We start from the raw sequence: 18765 nt of genomic DNA on the forward strand, positions 1-18765 counted from the left end.
TGGACAGTGGGCGCGTGTACCGTGTTTCAGGAAACGGGTGTGTGTGTTCGGTGAACTAGGGGACACAAGGAGTTATACAGGTTCTGACCTCCCGAAGGATAATAGCCCTACGTCATGTGTGTTATGAAAGATCTCAGTTGATTACAGATGATGTTCTCGCTAATTCCCAGACCCTTCCTCTCTCTCTTTAGAAACGAGGTCCTCGTCCCTTTATATAGTAGGGAGGAGGAGAACTTACATGTAGGTCCAAACAGAAGATATCTGCTCATCCTAATATCTAATCCAAACCATCATTACGGAGGACTAGACGTGCCCACTTGCTTTGAGGGCACCATGCATCTTGTTGTCGTGTGCCACCGTACTGGCCTGCAAAGTTCCACCTCACGGCATTTTATGCTACGCGACGGGACAAGGTCCTTTTGCGCTGACCTCATCCACTTGCCTATTCGAGCTGCTGATGGCGTCCCATCCGTCGTGCGCCATTGTGCCGACCTGCAAAATTATACCCCGCAGCATTTAATGTTACGGGACGGGATAGTGCCTTTCTGCACCGACCTCGTCCACTTGCTTGGTCGGGCTGCTGACAATATCCCATCCACCGTGCACCACCATGCCGGCCTGCAAAGTTCTACTCCGCAGCATTTAATGCTACAGGACGGGACAATGCCCAACTGCGCCGTTCATGACTTCGTCCTCTGGTGCTGGCACCTGGGGAAAGAAAAACACTTTAGTGGATATTAGCAACTGCGCTCTAGACAGGTTGCGTCAAATCTAGCCCTGCGACTAGTGAGGCTGGTAGCGGGTGTAAGCGATGGTATAGGGACACTGGTCGTGTGGGTGTTAGACTGGTCGTTGTGGTCGCACCCTAGTTGTACGATCGACCAAACCTCGGGGAGTATGCTCCTCTAGTTGTTAAGCCCCCTGCGAAGCCCGTTAGCTAGGGTACCCCTTTACTTAATACACTGACAGTAGCCCCCAAGCCTCCCCATGACTGTGGTTTGACCTGGTGGTGCCACTTGGGTCCCAGGTAAACGTAGTCCGCTTAGGGAGTGGTCGTTCGATGTCGTCAGTTCCCAAAGCTCGATTCCGAATTTCATGTCATGTGGGGAGGCTTAAGTGTCTTGAGAGAGAAAAACAAGGGGGACGAGATGAGAGATATTGATTGCTGCTGGACCTGAAGGACTCTTGGCTCCATCAGCGCGCCCCCTCAGGTTTTGAGTGTTTTGAATGCTGCGTCGATTAGGGTGTCGCTGTGGGTTTTTAAAAGATGAGTGTTTGATGGCCTTCCGATCCACCCCCTTGCCTTTCCTCCTCCCTTCTGGTCTTCCAATGCCTAGAGCCCATTCATCTCTATCCTGTCTTGTGCTTCGCTCCGTAGTGTAGGAAGATTCTCAGGCCATGGCATACTCCCTTCCTTCATCGTCAGAGGGGTTGATGATCTTGGATGACTTGACGGAGGTGGAGTCACCTCCACCTTCGGATCCACCTGCCAAGGCATTTCCGAAGGTAGCTTACGTTGTGGATGCGCTTGCGAGGTTGGGGCCGGTGCTTGCAAGACTGGAACCGGCGACCATCAAGCTTCCGCTCTTCCAAAGAAAGCCGCCTTTTGCTGGCCCTTCTTGCTCTCCCACCCGGGTGGATCCCTCGGCCGAGCTCATCAATATTTCTGATGACGAGGAGTGGATCGATTGGAACCTTCTGGAGAAGGAGATCGATGAAGAGGAAGAGAGGTCTGCAGGGCATGTCATGGTCAGTCATTAGCTCTAGCAGGGCCTTTGCCTTGGCCTCCCTCCCTGGCCCTTATGCAGGTCATCGCACGACCCCTGGAGCGGTGAGCTGCTGTTCCAGTGAGGAGTATAAGAGGTTTCTTGACTCGTTCAGAGGTAGGTAGAGATGAGAGTCCGGCGGACTCTTTCTGTCAACTTCACGTTAGTTACTTGAGCCAGAGAGGATAGGGAAGGCATGTACCAGGATAGTTGGTCCGATCGGACGTAACTAGTCGGCTTGTAACCCTTCCTTTTTATGAATGGAAAATGTTGAGGTTTCATGACGCTCGTCTTTTTCCTATCCTGCTTGCTAATCAGGTTCTTGGGGCATATAACGGATCATAGCTCGACAAGCCCGTCGATGGCGACCAACGCTTGGCCCCAGTGAGGGTGTGTGGCCATGTGTTTGTTGCTTCCGGCCGTTCGTACCCCCATTATCATGCGGGATGGGGCTTTGTACTGTTTCAGGGTGCCTTGTTGTTTGATGGATCTCGTAATGGCCGTTAAATGTGGTCACATGTTGTGGTCGGAGAATTAACCTGTCGGGAGCCCATTCCCGATCGGGGAGTCCTGCAAAATAGGGAGTCTGGTTTTTTGAATCTTAGAACTTACAGGTCGTATTCCACGCTCGTCTGGAAGGCCCTGCAAAAATAGAGAAACATGTCCGTTTTTGAGCGACCCTACACATAGAACTTGCGCAACAGGGTGATGTTCCAGGAGTTGTGTAATTTCTAGCCATCCTCCATGGCTAACCTAACTGCAACAGGCCGAGTGACATCGACCACTTTGTAGGCTCCTTCCCACTTGGGGGAGAGCTTGTTCTGACTTGCCTTATTCTAAATTTGCCTAAGGACGAGGTCACCTACAACCAGTGTTCATTCTCATACCTTCCAGTCATGGTAGCTTCTGAGGCTCTACTGATATCGGGTGGCTCGAATTAGAGCATGATCGCGGAACTCTTCGATCAGGTTTATGTCATCCTCTCGTCACGCCACTTGGTCGTCGTTCGAGTAATTGCTGACTCGAGGCAACTGGAGGGCGATTTCTGAGGGGAGCATGGCCTCCGCGCCAAAGACCAAGAAGAAAGGGGTCTCGATCCTAGCCCGGTTGGGGGTAGTCCATAATGACCAGAGTATTGTTGGGAGTTCATCCGCCTAACATCTTGAATAGCTTTTAAGCCAGTCAAAGACCCAAGTTTTGATCCCTTGTAATACCATCTCATTTGCCCTTTCGACATGTCCGTTGCTTTGGGGGTGAGCCACAGATGCGTAGCAAACCTTGGTCCCAATTTCATTGCAGTAGTCTTGGAAAGCACTATTGGTGAACTAAGTCCCGTTGTCCATGATTATGCGGTTTGAACTACCAAACCACACTACCATCCCTAGTATGAACTTAATCGCTACTATGGTGGTGATCTTCCTGATAGGTTCGGCCTTTATCCACTTAGTGAATTTGTCGATGGCTACAAACAGGAATTCAAAACTATATGTTGCTTTGGGGAATGGTCCCATGATATCGAGCCCCCAGACAGCGAAAGACCAAGAGAGTGGTATGGTTTGCAGTGCCTAGGCTGGTAGGTTGGTATTTCGGCCGTGGTACTGACAGACTCGCACCATTTCACCAGCTCGCAAGCATCCTGGAGGGCAGTGGGCCAATAAAATCCTTGTCAGAACGCTTTTCCAATCAGGGCGCGGTACGAAAGTGTGGCTACCACATATGCCTCCATGGATATCAGAGAGCATTGTGCTCCTCTCTTCCTGAGTGATGCATTTCAGTAAGAGGTCGTTGCTCCCTCGGCGGTAGAGGTGTCCCTCTACTAAGGAGTATCTGCGGGCTTGCCGTGAGACCTTTTCTTTTGACACATCATCGTTAGGGGCTACTCGATTCTGAAGGTAGTCCGAGATCTGATGCATCCAGGTCGTACCCGAATTGAGCAGGGCGACCACTTGATGGCCGCCCGAGGCCGATGGCACTGAGGGAGGTGTTGCCTCTAAAGGTGTTGCCTCGAGTGTTGTGTTTTCGAGCGGAGCATCCCCTTCACCTTGGCCTGAGACTGCGGTGGATGGTTGTGAGAGTCTTTCTTCAAAGACTCTGACCGGAACAGGTTGATGAGAAGAAGCTAGACGGACTAGCTCATCGGCTAGAAAGTTGTCCTTGCGAGGGATGTGCTTGACCTCAAAGCTAATTAAGCGTCGCTCTAGTCTTCTCACTTTAACGAGGTATGCCGCCATCATCGGGTCAGAGCATTGAAACTCATTTTGCACCTGGTTCATGACTAGAAGCGAGTCTCCTATCGCTAACAGTCGTTTAATCCCAAGTGTGGAGGCTACTCGTATTCCGAATAAGAGGCCCTCATATTTAACAGTGTTATTAGTTGCAGGAAGATATAATTGAACTACGTATCTGAGGATGGCGCCGGTGGCCGGTGGGTGAGGTCAGAACCACTCCTGCCCCAGCTCCCTTCAGTGTGAATGACCCATCAAAGTGCATGGTCCAATGCTCGTCTGCCTCTGGTCGCGGTACCTGCTCGGACTCGAAGGACGACCACTTGATAGAAATTCAGGGGGTGAACTGGAGGTCGAATCCCCTGAGCTCTACTGCCCATTTTACCGTTCTTCCTGTCACATATCTATTATGGAGAATTGCCCTAATTGGGAACGAGGAAATCACCTTGATTTTGTGAGCCTGAAAGTAATGTCTGAGCTTGCGAGGGCCTATTAGGATGGTGTATAGCAGTTTCTAAGCATGTGGATACCGAGCCTTTGCGTCGTGCAGGACCTCGCTGACGTAATATACTGGTCGCTGGAGGCCATCCCACTCGACTACCAGGACCGCGCTTGCGACCTGTGGTGTTGAGGCAACATAGAGCAAGAGTTCCTCATTAGGCCGAGGCGCAGTTAGTATGGGAGGGGAGGAGAGGTACCTTTTGAGCTCTTGGAATGCTGCTTCTGCCTCTGGCGTCCACTGAAAGTGGTCATTTTTTTAAGGAGTTTGTAGAGCGACAGTCCCCTTTGTTCTAGCCTTGAGATGAACCTGCTTAAAGCAGTAATGCATCTAGTTAGCTTCTAAACCTCTTTTAACCTAGTCAGGGATCGCATCTAGTCGATAGCCCTGATCTTGTCAGGTTTTGCTTCTATTCCCCGCTGGGATACGAGGAATTCGAGCAACTTCCCTGACGAAACTCCAAACGTACACTTCTCCGGGTTCAGCTTTATGAGGTACTTTCGGAGATTGTCAAATGTTTCTTGGAGATCTGCGATTAGGTTTGTCTTGGTTTTGCTTTTGATGACCACATTGTCTACGTATGCCTCGATGTTTCCTCCAAGCTGTAGTCGGAGAACAAGTTGAATACACCATTGGTAAGTGGCACTGGCACTTTTTAAGCCAAAATGCATTTTTACATAGCAAAAGACCCCAAAGGGTGTAACAAAAGCTATTTTTTCCTCATCTTCCCTATACATACTAATTTGATGGTACCCTGAGCGTGCATCTAAGAAACATAACAGATCCCTGGCGGCAGTTGAGTCAACAAGCTGATCGATTCAGGAAAGTGGGAAAAGATCCTTCGGACATGCCTTGTTGAGGTTGGTGAAATCGACGCACATTCTCCACTTACTATTGTGCTTCCGGACCATGACTGGGTTAGCCAACCATTCTGGATAATGCACCTCTGAAAGGATAATGATGTCGCCAAGAGGGGGTGAATATGCACTTATCGGAGGGTGAACTCCTCAAGCAGGGATCCGGAGGGACCCCCTTTGAGATTCGGCCGGGGGGATGATTCTGAATCCGTTTTGCGGGTGAAATAAATTGGCGTAAATGCGATGCAGGTGGAATGGAAGGATCGGATGCAGAAAGTAGTAAATGCTCAGGAGGTTTTTAGACAGGTTCGGGCCGCACTAAGCGTAACACCCTACTCCTGTGTGTATGCTATAAATGCTCTGAGAATGTTTCTCAGAGGTTCTGGCGGGTTACAAGAATATTTGTCTAGTCTAGAGCTTCGGGCTCCTTGTTCTTCGGTGATCTAAGCTTCTGTGCTTGTCTTTGCTATTGTACTGAACCTCTGTCTTACCTAACTTCCACTCTGTCTTCTCCGGGGAGCCCGCCCCGCCTTAATCACCCGTCGGGGCGGTAGCGTGCCCAGAAAGGGAGGGCGCGAGTTCCAAGGCGCATTAAATGGAGAGAAACCATCATGGGCTGCTGCGCGAGGTGACGGGGAGGGTTGAAAACGCGCCCCCGTCCGGTCTTGTAGGTCATCATGCCGTTCTTCAACGGACGCCGCGGGGAAGGCCCACCGGGCAACCACCGAGCAGCCCGGCGCGCCCGCCCGATCAAAGCAGGCCTGACACACCAGGACGGCAGACGGGGTGCCTTGGGCCTCGCGATGTTATCCCGAGGCGCGCCAGATGTCCCGCGACGGGACCCGTGCATTAAATGTCCCCACGCCTCCCTGCTAGGCCATGGCAGGGACTAACAGCAAGCGTGGGAGAGCAGTTGGAAGTGACAGGCCACGCGCCCTCTTAAATGCAGCATCGGGCATTTCACTAGTTGACACCTCACCGTTGGGCCTCTGTAGGGGCCACCGGCGAAGGGCTTCTTAGGCCCCCGGGGAACCGAGTGCTCAGGGGCCACTGGCGAAGGGCTTCTTAGGCCCTCGGGGAACTGAGTGCTCGGGGACCACTGTTCACAGCCCCGAGCACTCTCTCCCGGATATGCCCTTTCTTGGGTTCTCGGGGAACCGAGTGCTCGGGGGCCACTGTTCACGGCCCCGAGCACTCTCTCCGGGAACTGACTTCCTAAGGTCCTCGGGGGACTCGTGTGCTCGGGGACCACTGTTCGCAGCCCCGAGCACCCTCTTCCCGGTACTTGGCTTTTCATGTCATCTGGGGACTCGAGTGCTCGGGGGCCACTGCTCGCGGCCCCGAGCACTCTCTTCCCGGCACTTGGTCTTCTCGGGTCATCGGGGAACTCGGGTACTCGGGGACCACTGTTCATGGCCCCGAGCACCCTCTCCCGGGACTTAGTCTTCTAGCGTCTCGGGGAGATAATCCCCGCGGGAGGGCGCCGCGTGGCAACCTGCTAATCTAGCCTCGGGACTCGGGGACCCCTGGTTCCTGTGTCACCGACAGCACTTTTACAAAAATTTGTCCCCTTTTACCGTTGACCTAAACTTGCAGCGAAATATAAACTAACGGATTTTTCACAAGTGAAAAATCTAACTATGCTAGGCTCAACTAGTGCACAATCATACTAAATAAATGTGAAAATTACAATCATAAAGTGACAAAAATTATTCAATTCTAGCAAAAGATATGCAAGAAAATATTAATTGAAAAATACTAAAAACATTGTTCACCAGAGTATCCGGGTCAATCCGGATACTCCGCGTTGTACAGTTCTGGAACATCCGGGTAAATTCGGAATCTCCGAGGTCTGTACAGAAACTTGCCCGAAACTGAAATTAAACAGCGGGTAAAGAGTTCGAGCTCAAACCAAATGAAGTCGTGTGTTCCAAGTGATGATTCCAAGTAGATCCACAGAGAACCTACAATCAAATTCACACGAGCAAGTAGATCGAGCAGTATGTATAAATATTGAGCAAGAACACAAGAACGAGGAAACAAAAGAGGAGACACTATGTTTGTTTCCCGAAGTTCGAACACCTCCTCTAGAGGTTCCTACATCTCCGTTGAGGGGCTCAGTCACACTTGAGCAGGGTCTCTCTCAACCCTTTTCCTCTCCAAGCTCGATCACACTTGAGCTTGGCTTCCACTCTTGATTTCTTCCCTTGCGAAGGCGAAATCGAATCCTTCACAAACTTTTCGCGACACACCACAACCTTAGGTGCTCACCGGCAACGCCTAGCCGCCTAGGAGCTCAAAGCTCCAAGAGTAACAAATGCGACGATGAACTTCTTGCTGATGAACTCGAGTGCAAAAAAATAGATTTTAGCTCACTTGCACTCAATTTTCCAATTTCTCAACCCAACTCACTTTTCTTCTCAAATCTCTCACTAAAATGGAGTGAGAAGGAGTTCTTTTGGCTATAAAAGATTTTTCTTTTGTGACTTGCAGTAGCCCCAAAGGATGGGGTGAGGGGCTATTTATAGCCCACCTAAAAAAACTAGCCGTTACAGGCTTTTCTATACTGACCCGGAGTATCCATGTCAACCCAGAGACTACGGGTAGCACAAAATACACGCACCGAACCCTGTCAGAAACTAACTATTACAGGACAATTATACTGACCCGGAGTATCCGGGTTCACCCAAAGACTCCGAGTAACACTTGTGAATACAGACGAGATCTCAGTTCGGAGCATCCCTAGAGGGTCCGGAAGCATCAGGACCTGGAGACTCCGGACCAACCCGGAGACTCCGGCTTTAACACCTATGCCAAACAGAGACTCTCTCGGAGTCTCACTCGGAGATTCCGGGACACTAACAAAATCCGGAGTATCTGGGCTAACCTAGAGACTCCGGGTTCAGACAACTCTGTCCTTTTTCCCGGTGTCCGTAGGTGATTGTGTCTCTCAACTTTTGGTTCTAAAATGATACTTTGAGCATTGAGACACGACAATTAGCTCTACAATGCATCCCTCCTAATAGTGCGGCATACCTATACTTAAATTCAAAGATAAAACTCATTTGAACCACTTTGAGCCTTTGAAAAACTTTCAAGTACCGCTTCTTTCATTCAAACCTTGAGGGTTGCCAAGTTTCATATAATCTTCACTTCATCTCTTCTTGATTCTTCATATGATTGATGCGAATCGTTTATAGGTTTCCATGGCCTCACACGGTCCATTGGCGCAAAGCCTTCACTCGCTCTTCATTATCGCCTTGGTCCTTCGGCGCCAAGCCATTTGCTTACCCTTCACCACGGATGGTCCATCGCAGCCGAGTCTTACTTGCCCTTCATCGCCTTACTATAGAAAACCACTTTGTATTCAGCATCTTTAATGAATTCATTTTATCAAACATGGAGTCCACTCTTGTTCTTCACTCTTGACGTATATGATTTCAATTCAACTCACGTCTTCTTATAGATCCTAACCCCATCTCACTTTCAAGCACAAAACACATGGGTTAGTCAATAAAACTTAATTGACAATTTTTGTACATTAAGTTACTTGATCTTCACACGTAATTTATTAGCCTTCACGCATATTGTCAATCTTCATATAGAACCTAACCCCACTCATTTTCAAGCACATAGCACACGGGTTAGTCCATAAAACTCTATTGATATTGTCATACCTTTAGTTACTTGATCTCCACAAGTAACTTGGTGTTCAAGTTTATTGCCAATCTTATTGAGTTTTTCCTTCTCGTTATGAGCATTACTAAGAGCTTCAATGACAACGATGCATTTTTTTTGTTCTCATGACATTTCACAGGAAATCCATGATTCATCACTTATGCATCTCCTATGGAATAACCTAATAACAATTCTTAACATAATTGTTAGTCTATAAGTATTGTTATCACTTACCCGAGCATCACTTAGAGCTCATTCATCTTGATGCATTTTTAATCTCCCCATTCACCTATAGCTCATACATATCTCTCAATGCATTACCTATGGAACAACCTACTAACACACTAAACATCATTGTTAGTCCATAGGTATTGTCATTAATTACCAAAACCACACATAAGAGTTAGATGCACTTTCAACCTCCCGTATGAAGTCTGCTTCGAGGAGCTTATCGATCTCCCGTATGAAGTGTTTCCTTTCGGTCAGCTGCGAACCGACGTCCCTTCTGCTTTACTGGTTGTGCGTCTGGTTGCATAGACAGCTTGTGCTTGATCACACCTCTGGGGACTCCGGGCATATCAGACAGACTCCATGAAAAGACGTCCGCGTTCGCCCGGAGGAAGGTGATGAGTGTGAGTTCCTATTTGGGGTCCAGGGAGGACCCTATCTGGACTGACCTGGTCGGGTTGGTGTCGTCTAGACTCACCACCTTGAGCCGATCGTTGGGGCTGGCGATGATACAGACTTTTTTCGGCCACCCGCTGGGTTTCGTGGTCATGAGAAGCGACCCGAGAGTCAGTTCGACCATGTTGAGCTCCTCTTGTTGCAGTGCAAGGCTATCTTGGCATTGCCAACAACAGTGATGGCCCTTGTTGGCCCAGGGATTTTGATCGTCTGGTATGCATAGTGGGTAATGGCCATAAACTGGGCTATCGCTGGTCGACCTAGGATCGCGTTATAGCAGTTCCGAAGTCGGCCACATAGAAAAGGACTCTTTCGGTTCTAAAGTTATCTGGCGAGCCGAAGGTGACGGGCAACTCGATTTGCCCTAATAGCTTGGCCGAGGAGCCCGAAGAGATCCCAAAGAAAGGTGGAGACGACCTCAATAAGCTTCTCAGAATCTGCAGGGTGTCTAGTGCGTCGGCGAAGAGGAGGTTGATCGAGCTTCCACCGTCGACGAGCACGCGGCCCAGGCGGATGTTCTGCACCATGGGTTCGGCCATGATGGGGTAGCGACCAGGGCGTCGAACGCACGCAGGACGGTCAGCCTGGCTGAAAGTGAGCGAGACTTCCGACCACTTCAGGTGCGGGCTTCGGTCTGATGCGGTTGCCCACACCGGTCTGATGCGGTTGCCCACACCTCCCGGACCACCGACTTGTATTCCCTATTAGATGAATATGTTGCGATGCCTTCGAAGATGTGATGGACCATATGATCGGTTTGCTTGTACACCAGTGCAGACTGGTCAGGGGCGGCTTGTCCTTATTGTCATAGTTGTGCTTGTACTTACGCTCTTCGAGCTCCTGGTCGATGATGCCTACCACGACCTTGCACTCCGTCAGGTCGTGGGCGTCCGTACGGTGGATCGGGCACTAGCCCCGACCCTTTTTCCCGTCTTTTTTTCCGAAGCGCCTGCGTGTTAGGCCGATTTGCTCGACCGCCAAGACTTCAGGAGGTCCGGCCTTGCGCTTGCTCTTCTTGTCCTTCCAGTCGACCCCTTTGGTAGGGCCAGGCCGTTCGGACACAGGTTGCGACCTGGTGTCGATTTGTCATTCCCAGGCCTCAGTAGCCCTGTGCTCACTTATCCACGAGCTCGAAGAGCTCAGTTGTGCTTCGGATTACCCGGGTGGCCAGCTTCTCGACCATTTTCTGGTCTTTGACCCCCCCCCCCCCGTTTAAACGCTATGATGATGGATTCTCCTGTGATCCTTGGAATGGTGTTCCGGCATTCAATGAAATACCGGATGAAGTCTCGCAACAACTCTCCTTGTCATTACCAGATTTGATATAGGTCGTCCTCGACCCCTGGTCGGATGAAGGTCCCCTAAAATTTAATGATGAATTGGTCGCATAGATCCTCTCACGAGTGAACCGAACCGCAGGGAAGGTTCATCAGCCAAGACCGGGCGGAACCGATCAGGACAATAGGGAAATAGTTGACCATGACCTTTCCATGGCCTCCTGCAGCTTGCACTATAGTGGTGTAGATCTACAAGAATTCTTTCGAGTTGGTCGAGCCGTCATACTTCTCGGCTAGGACCGGTCGGAACTTGTCCGGCCAATGCACTTCACGTAACCTGACGGATAGGGCGTTACACATTGTCCCGTAACGGGGAGCCACTCATTGGTGGGCGGCGGTGCGTGTCCATGGAGAGAGACGACGGTCTCAGGGTCTCGATGAAGGGGTGGAGCTGTCCGATGCCTCCCTTGCAAGGGAAGGTGTGCGGCAGGGCTGCTTGCCCTTTTCCTGCTTGCGTCGAGCCCTGTCCTCCTGCTTTCTAGTGGCCACCTGGCTCTGGATCACGCCCCGGAGGTCACGTTGGCACAGAGAGTTATGCAGGTCAAAGGGTTGGCTGTCCTGACGTGGAAGTGGTCCACGAGTACTCCATGTGGTTGGGGGAGCACGGAACCTATTCCGTTGTGGGCCCTGTTGTGACCCCTAGCGATCGTGACCCTCACCAGCCCTTGCGATAGGCGCGATGCATTTTGATGTGGTCTGGCGCTAGACGGTCTTAACTAGGAGGGCAAGATCACGCAGCCATAGTGCCACAGGCGAGTCCTTTGGTATAGGTACTGGTGGGTGGTTGAGTAGGATCCGCAGGGTCTGTAGGTTATGCGCTGGTGTCATGGTCTCGTAATTGAGACGCTGGGTGCGGAGCAGCGATAAGTCGCGAGGTGGGGAGCCCCTGGCGTTTAGGCGGTACGATGGCCTAGGCGACGACGCCATCGTGGACTATGCTCTGTGTAGAGGCTACTCAGGACGGTGCTGGGGATGCGGGGGTTGTCTTGAAGCGCCTGCATATCCGGCGCCAAGCTGGTTTCCCTCTAGGCGTAAAGCCAGGGGTTCACCACCAGTGTTTGAGGTGTTTGGACCTTCAGTGCCTCCCGCTGTATGGTTCGCCATGTAGACCTCGCGTTGGGCCTCGGAGCTCTCGGACTCCGGCTCGATATCTCATGCCTGGAGCACTCCGGGTTCATTCGAGTGGTACCCCATGATGAATACCTCGCAGCGGCTAGGGTCCTCGGAACGGGACTCAACGATTGCTGTGGATTCGACCATAGGTGGCATGGTCAAGTTTTTTCAAACTTGCTGAAACGATGAAACGCGCCCCCTACCTGGCACGCCAAATGTCAAGGGTAAATCCCTGACAGTGATTCCAGGGTATGCTGGACAGTTGACGCGTGAACGGTGTTTCAAGAAATGAGTATGTGTGTTCGGTGAACTAGGGGACACAAGGAGTTATATAGGTGTGGGTCTCCCAGAGGATAATAGCCATACGTCATGTGTGTGTTATGAAGGATCTCAGTTGATTATAGATAATGTTCTCGCTAGTTCCCAGACCCTTCGTCTCTCTCCCTTTAGGAATGAGGTCCTCGTCACTTTATATAGTAGGGAGGAGGAAAACTTACATGCAGGTCCAAATAGAAGACCTTTACTCATCCTAATATCTAATCCAAACTATCATTACGGAGTACCAGACGTGCCCACTTGCTCTGAGGGCACCATGCATCTTGTTGCCGTGCGTCGCCGTGCTGGCCTACAAAGTTCCACCCCACGGCATTTAATGCTATGAGATGAGACAAGGTCCTTTTACGCTGACCCCATCCACTTGCCTGGTCAGGCTGCTGATGACGTCTCATTCACCATTCGCCACCGTGTCGGCCTGCAAAATTCTACCCCGCAACATTTAATGCTACGGGATGGGATAATGCTTTTTTACGCCGACCCCGTCCACTTGTCTGGTTGGGCTGCTGACAACGTCCCATTCGCTGTGCGCCATCGTGCCGGCCTGCAAAGTTCTACCCTGTAACATTTAATGCTACGGGACGGGACAATGCCTAACTACCCCGTCCATGCCTTCGTTCTCTGGTGCTAGCGTCTAGGGAAAGAAAAATACTTAAGTGGATATTAGCAACTGCGCTCTAGACATGTTGCATCAAATCTGACCTTACGACCAGTGGGGTTAGTCGCGGGTGTAAGCGATGGTATAGAGAGACTAGTCGTGCGGACGTTAGACTGGTCATTGTAGTCGTACCCTGATCGTACAATCGACCAAGCCTCGAGAAGTATGCTCCTCTAGTTGTTAGGTCCCTGCGAAACCCGTTAGCCAGGGTAACTTTTACTTAATACACTGACAGTGGGTGCTCAGATATAACGAAAGGATCCAAAGATACGTAAGGTAAATTTCAGACAGTTGCACACAATCCTCGATGATGGACTGGGTAGCACCATCCGCAAGTCCGAAAATACGGCTTATGTTGAAGAAAGAAATAAGTCACATGAAAAGGAAACGATCACGTTATTAAATATTCTTCTGTAACTAAATTGCGGAGGCATCGTGAAAAAAAGTTGATTTTGTAGGGTGACTACATGTACCAGTACGTACCATCTCAACGTCCCATAGTCATAGGCGACGGAAGTCATGAATATTGGTAAGTTGGTCAGTGGAATCTAGTCCAGGTCAGGCTTCAGAGTTGAAAGTCATGAATATTGTTAAGTTGGTCAATGGAATCTAGTCCAGGGATCAAGGAAGCAAAGCCCAAGTCAGGCTTCAGAGTTGAAAGCCCTGCGATGATCATGATGGATCGGCAGTTGGGCACGACGTACACGGCAAAAGGTGCATGCACGCCCAAGTCAGGCTTCAAAGTTGAAAGCCCTGCGATGATCATGATGGATCGGCAGTTGGGCACGACGTACACGGCAAAAGGTGCATGCACGCCAAGTCAGACGCAACAGGCAAAGCTGGAACTCGACCGCACGGTCCAACTCCAAAATCCCACCTCGGCCGCAACAGGCAACGCTGCCTACACAGCCCATAGCCCCTGCCACAGTGCCACGCTAGGATCCAACTCGATCGTCCGAGTGTTGCATACATCGCGTGCACGTTCCGTGGATTGGAAACGCAACCACCGGCGCCATGCCGCCCGTGAAGCACCCGGCCCCATCGCCGCCTCTCCTCCTCGCCCTCCTCCTCCTCCTCACGGCAAGCGTCGCCACCTCCCAAGACGATGCCACGCGGCCGACCTGGCTCGACTGCGGCAGCGCCTCGCCTTCCCCATCACCAGCACCGGCGCCTACCAGCGGCGGCGGCGGCACGTCGTTCCGCGCTAACCTCCTCGCGATCCTGGGCGCCCTGCCCCACGCCGCGGCGCCCACGGGCTTCGCGTCCCTCTCCCTCGGCGCCGGCCGCGACCGCGCCTTCGTCCGGGGCCTCTGCCGCGGGGACTCCGCGCCGCCCCAGTGCCTCGCGGACCTGCAGGTGGCCGTCCGCAACCTCAGCGGCAGCTGCTCCTCCAGCCGCCGCGCCGCCGTGTGGTTCGACAAGGCGTACGCTACCTACGCCGACACCAACGCCTCCACCGCCGCCGAGAAGGACTTCCGCGCGATCCTCTACGACGTGCGCACGGTCGCCGACCCGGGCGGCTACGAGCAGGCGTACGACGCGCTGATGAGCCGCCTGGTGGCGCGCGCGGCCGGCGGCTCGGCGAGGATGTTCGCCACCGGGGAGACGCAGTACGCGAGCGACGACCCCAACGGGACCATGTACGGGCTGGTGCAGTGCATGAGGGACCTCAGGGCGGCGGACTGCGACCGATGCCTGCAGGAGTCGGTGCCGCAGCTGCCGCGCTGCTGCTCGGGGCATCAGGGCGGGGTCGTGCTGGGCTACAACTGCTACCTGCGGATCCAGATATACACCTACTACGACCTGGCGCTCGACACGCCGCCGCCTCCGGCCGCTGGACCGCTGCCGCCGGTCCCCTCGCCGACAGCCGGCAGAGAAAGACGCGGTGAGTGTGGACTTTGACTGTTGAGCATTTCCCTTCCAACCGCGTCTCCTCTTTCCTGCATCCCGCATTGACTCACTGAGCGGTGCATGCACCGATGCTGATTGCGACGACTGAAACATGCAGGAAAGAGGAGATCAAGACATGCCGTCATCGCAGTCGCAGTCGTCCTTCCCCTTGGAACGCTGCTACTCCTAGCATTCGTGCTCACTGGTGTTTACCTGCAAAGGAGAAGAAGTATCGAAGAGAACACAAGACCAGCACGCATGCCATGTCTCCGGCAGAGGAGAAGCATCAAGGACGACAGCACCTACGTTAATGTTCATCTGGAGAAACTCACTCTGCCGGTGCTGAGAGCTGCGACTGGCAACTTCGCTGCAGAAAACATGCTCGGAGAGGGAGGTTTTGGAGAAGTTTTCAAGGTGTTCGATACGAAAATTTCGAGCTCATAAACCGTTACTGACAGGGCACGTTTTCTGATGACTGACTAATTTGCAAAATTATGTTCGCAGGGCAGACTGCAGGATGGACAGGCGATAGCAGTAAAAAGGCTCTCCAAGGGCTCCTCGCAGGGGTTCCACGAGCTGAAAAACGAGCTGATGCTCGCCGCCAAGCTGAAGCACAGGAACCTTGTGCAGCTTCTTGGGGTTTGCTTGGAGGAAAGAGAGAAGCTGATCGTATACGAGTACATGCCGAATCGGAGCCTAGACACAATCCTTTTCGGTACGCATGCAGATGCAGTCCTCTGGAGCACAAGTTCAGCTGGGCATTCCACTGTAACTCCTCTGTGCGTGTCTCGCAGATGCAGGGAGGCGGCGGCGGCAAGCGCTGGACTGGAGGAAAAGACACGCGATCATCTGCGGGATTGCGCGCGGCCTGCTGTACCTCCACGAGGAGTCACGGCTGAGGATCATCCACCGGGACCTCAAGCCGAGCAACGTCCTGCTGGACGAGGATATGAGCCCCAAGATCTCGGATTTCGGGCTGGCAAGAGCGTTCTGGGGAGATCAATCCAGAGCCGTTACGAAACGACCAGCTGGAACCCTGTAAGTTCGCAACAGCTGAAACGACCATCACGTTCGTTCAAAAAAAGCTCGTTATTAGTACCGTCACTTGCGAAGAAGACTGCTACAATTCGGTACTGTATATATTAATGCAGTGGGTACATGTCGCCGGAGTACGCGTACTACGGGCACGTCTCGACCAAATCGGACATGTTCAGCTTCGGAGTGATAGTCCTTGAGATCGTCACGGGTCGAAGGAACACCTGTCCATCAGCTGAAGACGGCGGCAACAAAACTCTGCTGAGCTATGTAAGTACCGCGACACGATAAATTGCTAAAACGAAGAAGCTACGTCTATACCCAAATCATCACTAGTAATGCTAGCTTAGTCGCTACTCTCTCTGATCATTTTTATTTATACTTTTAGGATCTGTACCGTCAAACTTTCAAATATTTGACTTACTAATATGTTCAAAGTTGTTAAAGATTGACTATATGAAAATTATGTTACTATATGAAAAGGTCAATGAGGATTAAAAAAAAACGGAGTACTGCAGGTATGGGAGATGTGGCAGCGCGGATCAGTAGCGGAGATCGTGGACGCATCGTTGGGCGGCCAGTTCGCCCGCCAGGAAGCCCTCGCCTGCGTGCAGATCGGGCTCCTGTGCGTCCAGAAGAACCCGAAGTCCAGGCCCGACGCGTCGGAGGTCGTCCTGATGCTGGATGACCAGCCGGCGGTCCAGCAGCAACCATCCAGGCCGGCCTTCTACTCTGGATCCACCGGCGTTGCCTCGTCGCGTGCTGCCAGTGGAAACGCGACGCTCGATGCGCGTCGTCTCATGCGCAGCTCTGATTCGGAGAACGGCGTTACGATTTCAGAGCTTCAACCGAGGTAGACCGTGTGAGGTTCAGGGTGCAGTGCAGTCCTCCAGCAGCCAGCGCTGCACTGGAAAGTGGAAACATTCGTTCCTGACGTCGTATGTAATTAGTAAGTTGGACACGTGGATCCGGTCGTGCCTGGTGCATGCAACGCACGATGAACACCCATTCCACAAGATTTCTTGCGCCGAAGACTCCTAACCAACCAGGCAATAGTCGCAAGTTTCTTTGTTTCACCAGGCAATACACCCGGTTTAGTTGGCATGGTAGAGGTAGTGCTCGATTGCTTGTTGCAATGCTATTCATGTTGCCAGACCTATTGGTTTGTCGCCTGCGACTTCGCCGCGCGTGACCAGGGAATCTTGCAAGGCCACCTCGCCACGCGCACCGTCCTGGCCCCGAGACCGAGAGACGCGGCCGGCGGCGACTCCAGCCCACGTAAGAATTGGTTTGGCCCACTTTCGAAATGGATCGCGGTTATTATCCGCCCAGGCTTGCCCGCCATGCGTTCGAGGCTTCGAGCAAACGCACGTAGGCAAGCGCCGCGCAAAGAGTCTTTTAAGAAGGTGACCTAGTATTTTTCTGTAATTTCTTTGAAGCGTCTATTTGCTAATAGAAATGAGACCTAATTATTGATGAATAACCGATTTCCATATAGGCCGGAAAGTTAGTCAACCGCCCGCCTCCGAGTCCCGTCCCGTCCCGGGCTCGCTGCCGGCTAGCCCTCCGCCCCCACAGCCTCGTGCCCTCGTCGCCCCGCCGGCGACCACGATACTGCAGCGACTCTCTCTACGAGACACTAGTAGGGCCCCGCGGCGTCCAGCGTGGAAGGCCTCGGCGGCGAGTCACGCGGGGGAAGGCTTGCTCGCTAAGCGTTGGCGGCCATGAATCGTCTCGAGATCACGCGCGCGCGCGCGAGAGAGAGAGAGAGACAGAGAGAGAGAGAGAGGACGGCATGTATTGCATCCAGCTTCAACTTGGAGAACTCCACGTTGATGCTCTAGTTGTGGTTTCAAAACAAGTTCAGTTGCTGAGGCGTGCACGTGCGTGGTGAAGTGAAATTAGACTGCTAGTTAGTAGTTGAATTAACGTGAGAATTGAGGTGAAAAAAATTGCATGGGCGCATGTTTGAGAAGAAGATTAGCGACGAATGGATGGCGTCAGGATATCGATCTTGCTTGTCGGTGTTTGGCAGCAGCAACGTCAGTCCTCTGAATTGTATTGGCACTGGCCTACAATTCTGTGTCATGAACAAATAACATCATCAGAGGGATGAAAGCAGAGAGATTTCTTTTGAACATGTTCGTCAGCGTCTTCACGGGTCGGTCGGTACGTGCAGTGTATCATTTGTAGCAACCACCGTACCGTTGCATGCAGTCGCGGTTGCGGTTGCGGTTGCAGAACAGGCCCAGATCAAGCCGCCATGCCTGACCGCCTGAACTCGATCGTGCTGATGCTCGCTCGGCTCGGACGCAACGAATTGCGCCTCCGTCCTCCAGTCCTTGCTTAGGGAGTCAGATCAGATGAGTACGGCGGCGGCGGACGGGCGGGTGGAGGAGCCGTGGTGGGGGAGAGGAGAGGAGAGGCTCCTTGCCAATGCTTGAGTTCCTTAATCTGCTACTCAATCATCTTCAACATGTCTACTCTGCATTTATTGTTCTTGCCATGAACTGTGGCTTATCTTGGAAAGAACAGTTTCACTGGTCAAAATTCGTTGGGACTTGTCTTTGTCGTAGAGCGAGGAGGAATAAGACGACTCTCACATAAGAATATTTTTTTAATCTTGAACAAGAGGATTTAAAAAAAATTCTGGAATAAAATCATCTCACTCCGGATGTAGGGATGACGGT

General features: G+C 52.0%; 1 protein-coding gene across 4 annotated transcripts; it reads left to right on the forward strand.

The window, feature by feature from the left end:
• Nucleotides 1–13765: 13765 nt before the first annotated feature.
• On the forward strand, nucleotides 13766–17399 carry LOC133921888 (cysteine-rich receptor-like protein kinase 34). Of its 4 annotated transcripts, XM_062366976.1 has the most exons (7): nucleotides 13766–13864; nucleotides 13955–15035; nucleotides 15159–15454; nucleotides 15545–15755; nucleotides 15835–16078; nucleotides 16192–16345; nucleotides 16594–17399. In XM_062366976.1, the coding sequence occupies exons 2-7, from the start codon at nucleotides 14165–14167 to the stop codon at nucleotides 16930–16932; spliced, it is 2115 nt and encodes a 704-aa protein (XP_062222960.1). In that variant the 5' UTR covers nucleotides 13766–13864; nucleotides 13955–14164; the 3' UTR covers nucleotides 16933–17399. The 4 variants fall into 4 exon arrangements, 3 of the variants coding, with proteins under 3 accessions (XP_062222960.1, XP_062222968.1, XP_062222950.1); XR_009910343.1 differs by having other exon boundaries at nucleotides 13804–15035; nucleotides 15550–15755; nucleotides 16594–16734; XM_062366966.1 differs by having other exon boundaries at nucleotides 13826–15035.
• The last annotated feature ends 1366 nt before the right edge of the window (nucleotides 17400–18765 follow it).

The sequence above is a fragment of the Phragmites australis genome, chromosome 1 (genome assembly GCF_958298935.1).
Source record: "Phragmites australis chromosome 1, lpPhrAust1.1, whole genome shotgun sequence".
In the NCBI taxonomy this organism is placed as follows: domain Eukaryota; kingdom Viridiplantae; phylum Streptophyta; class Magnoliopsida; order Poales; family Poaceae; genus Phragmites; species Phragmites australis.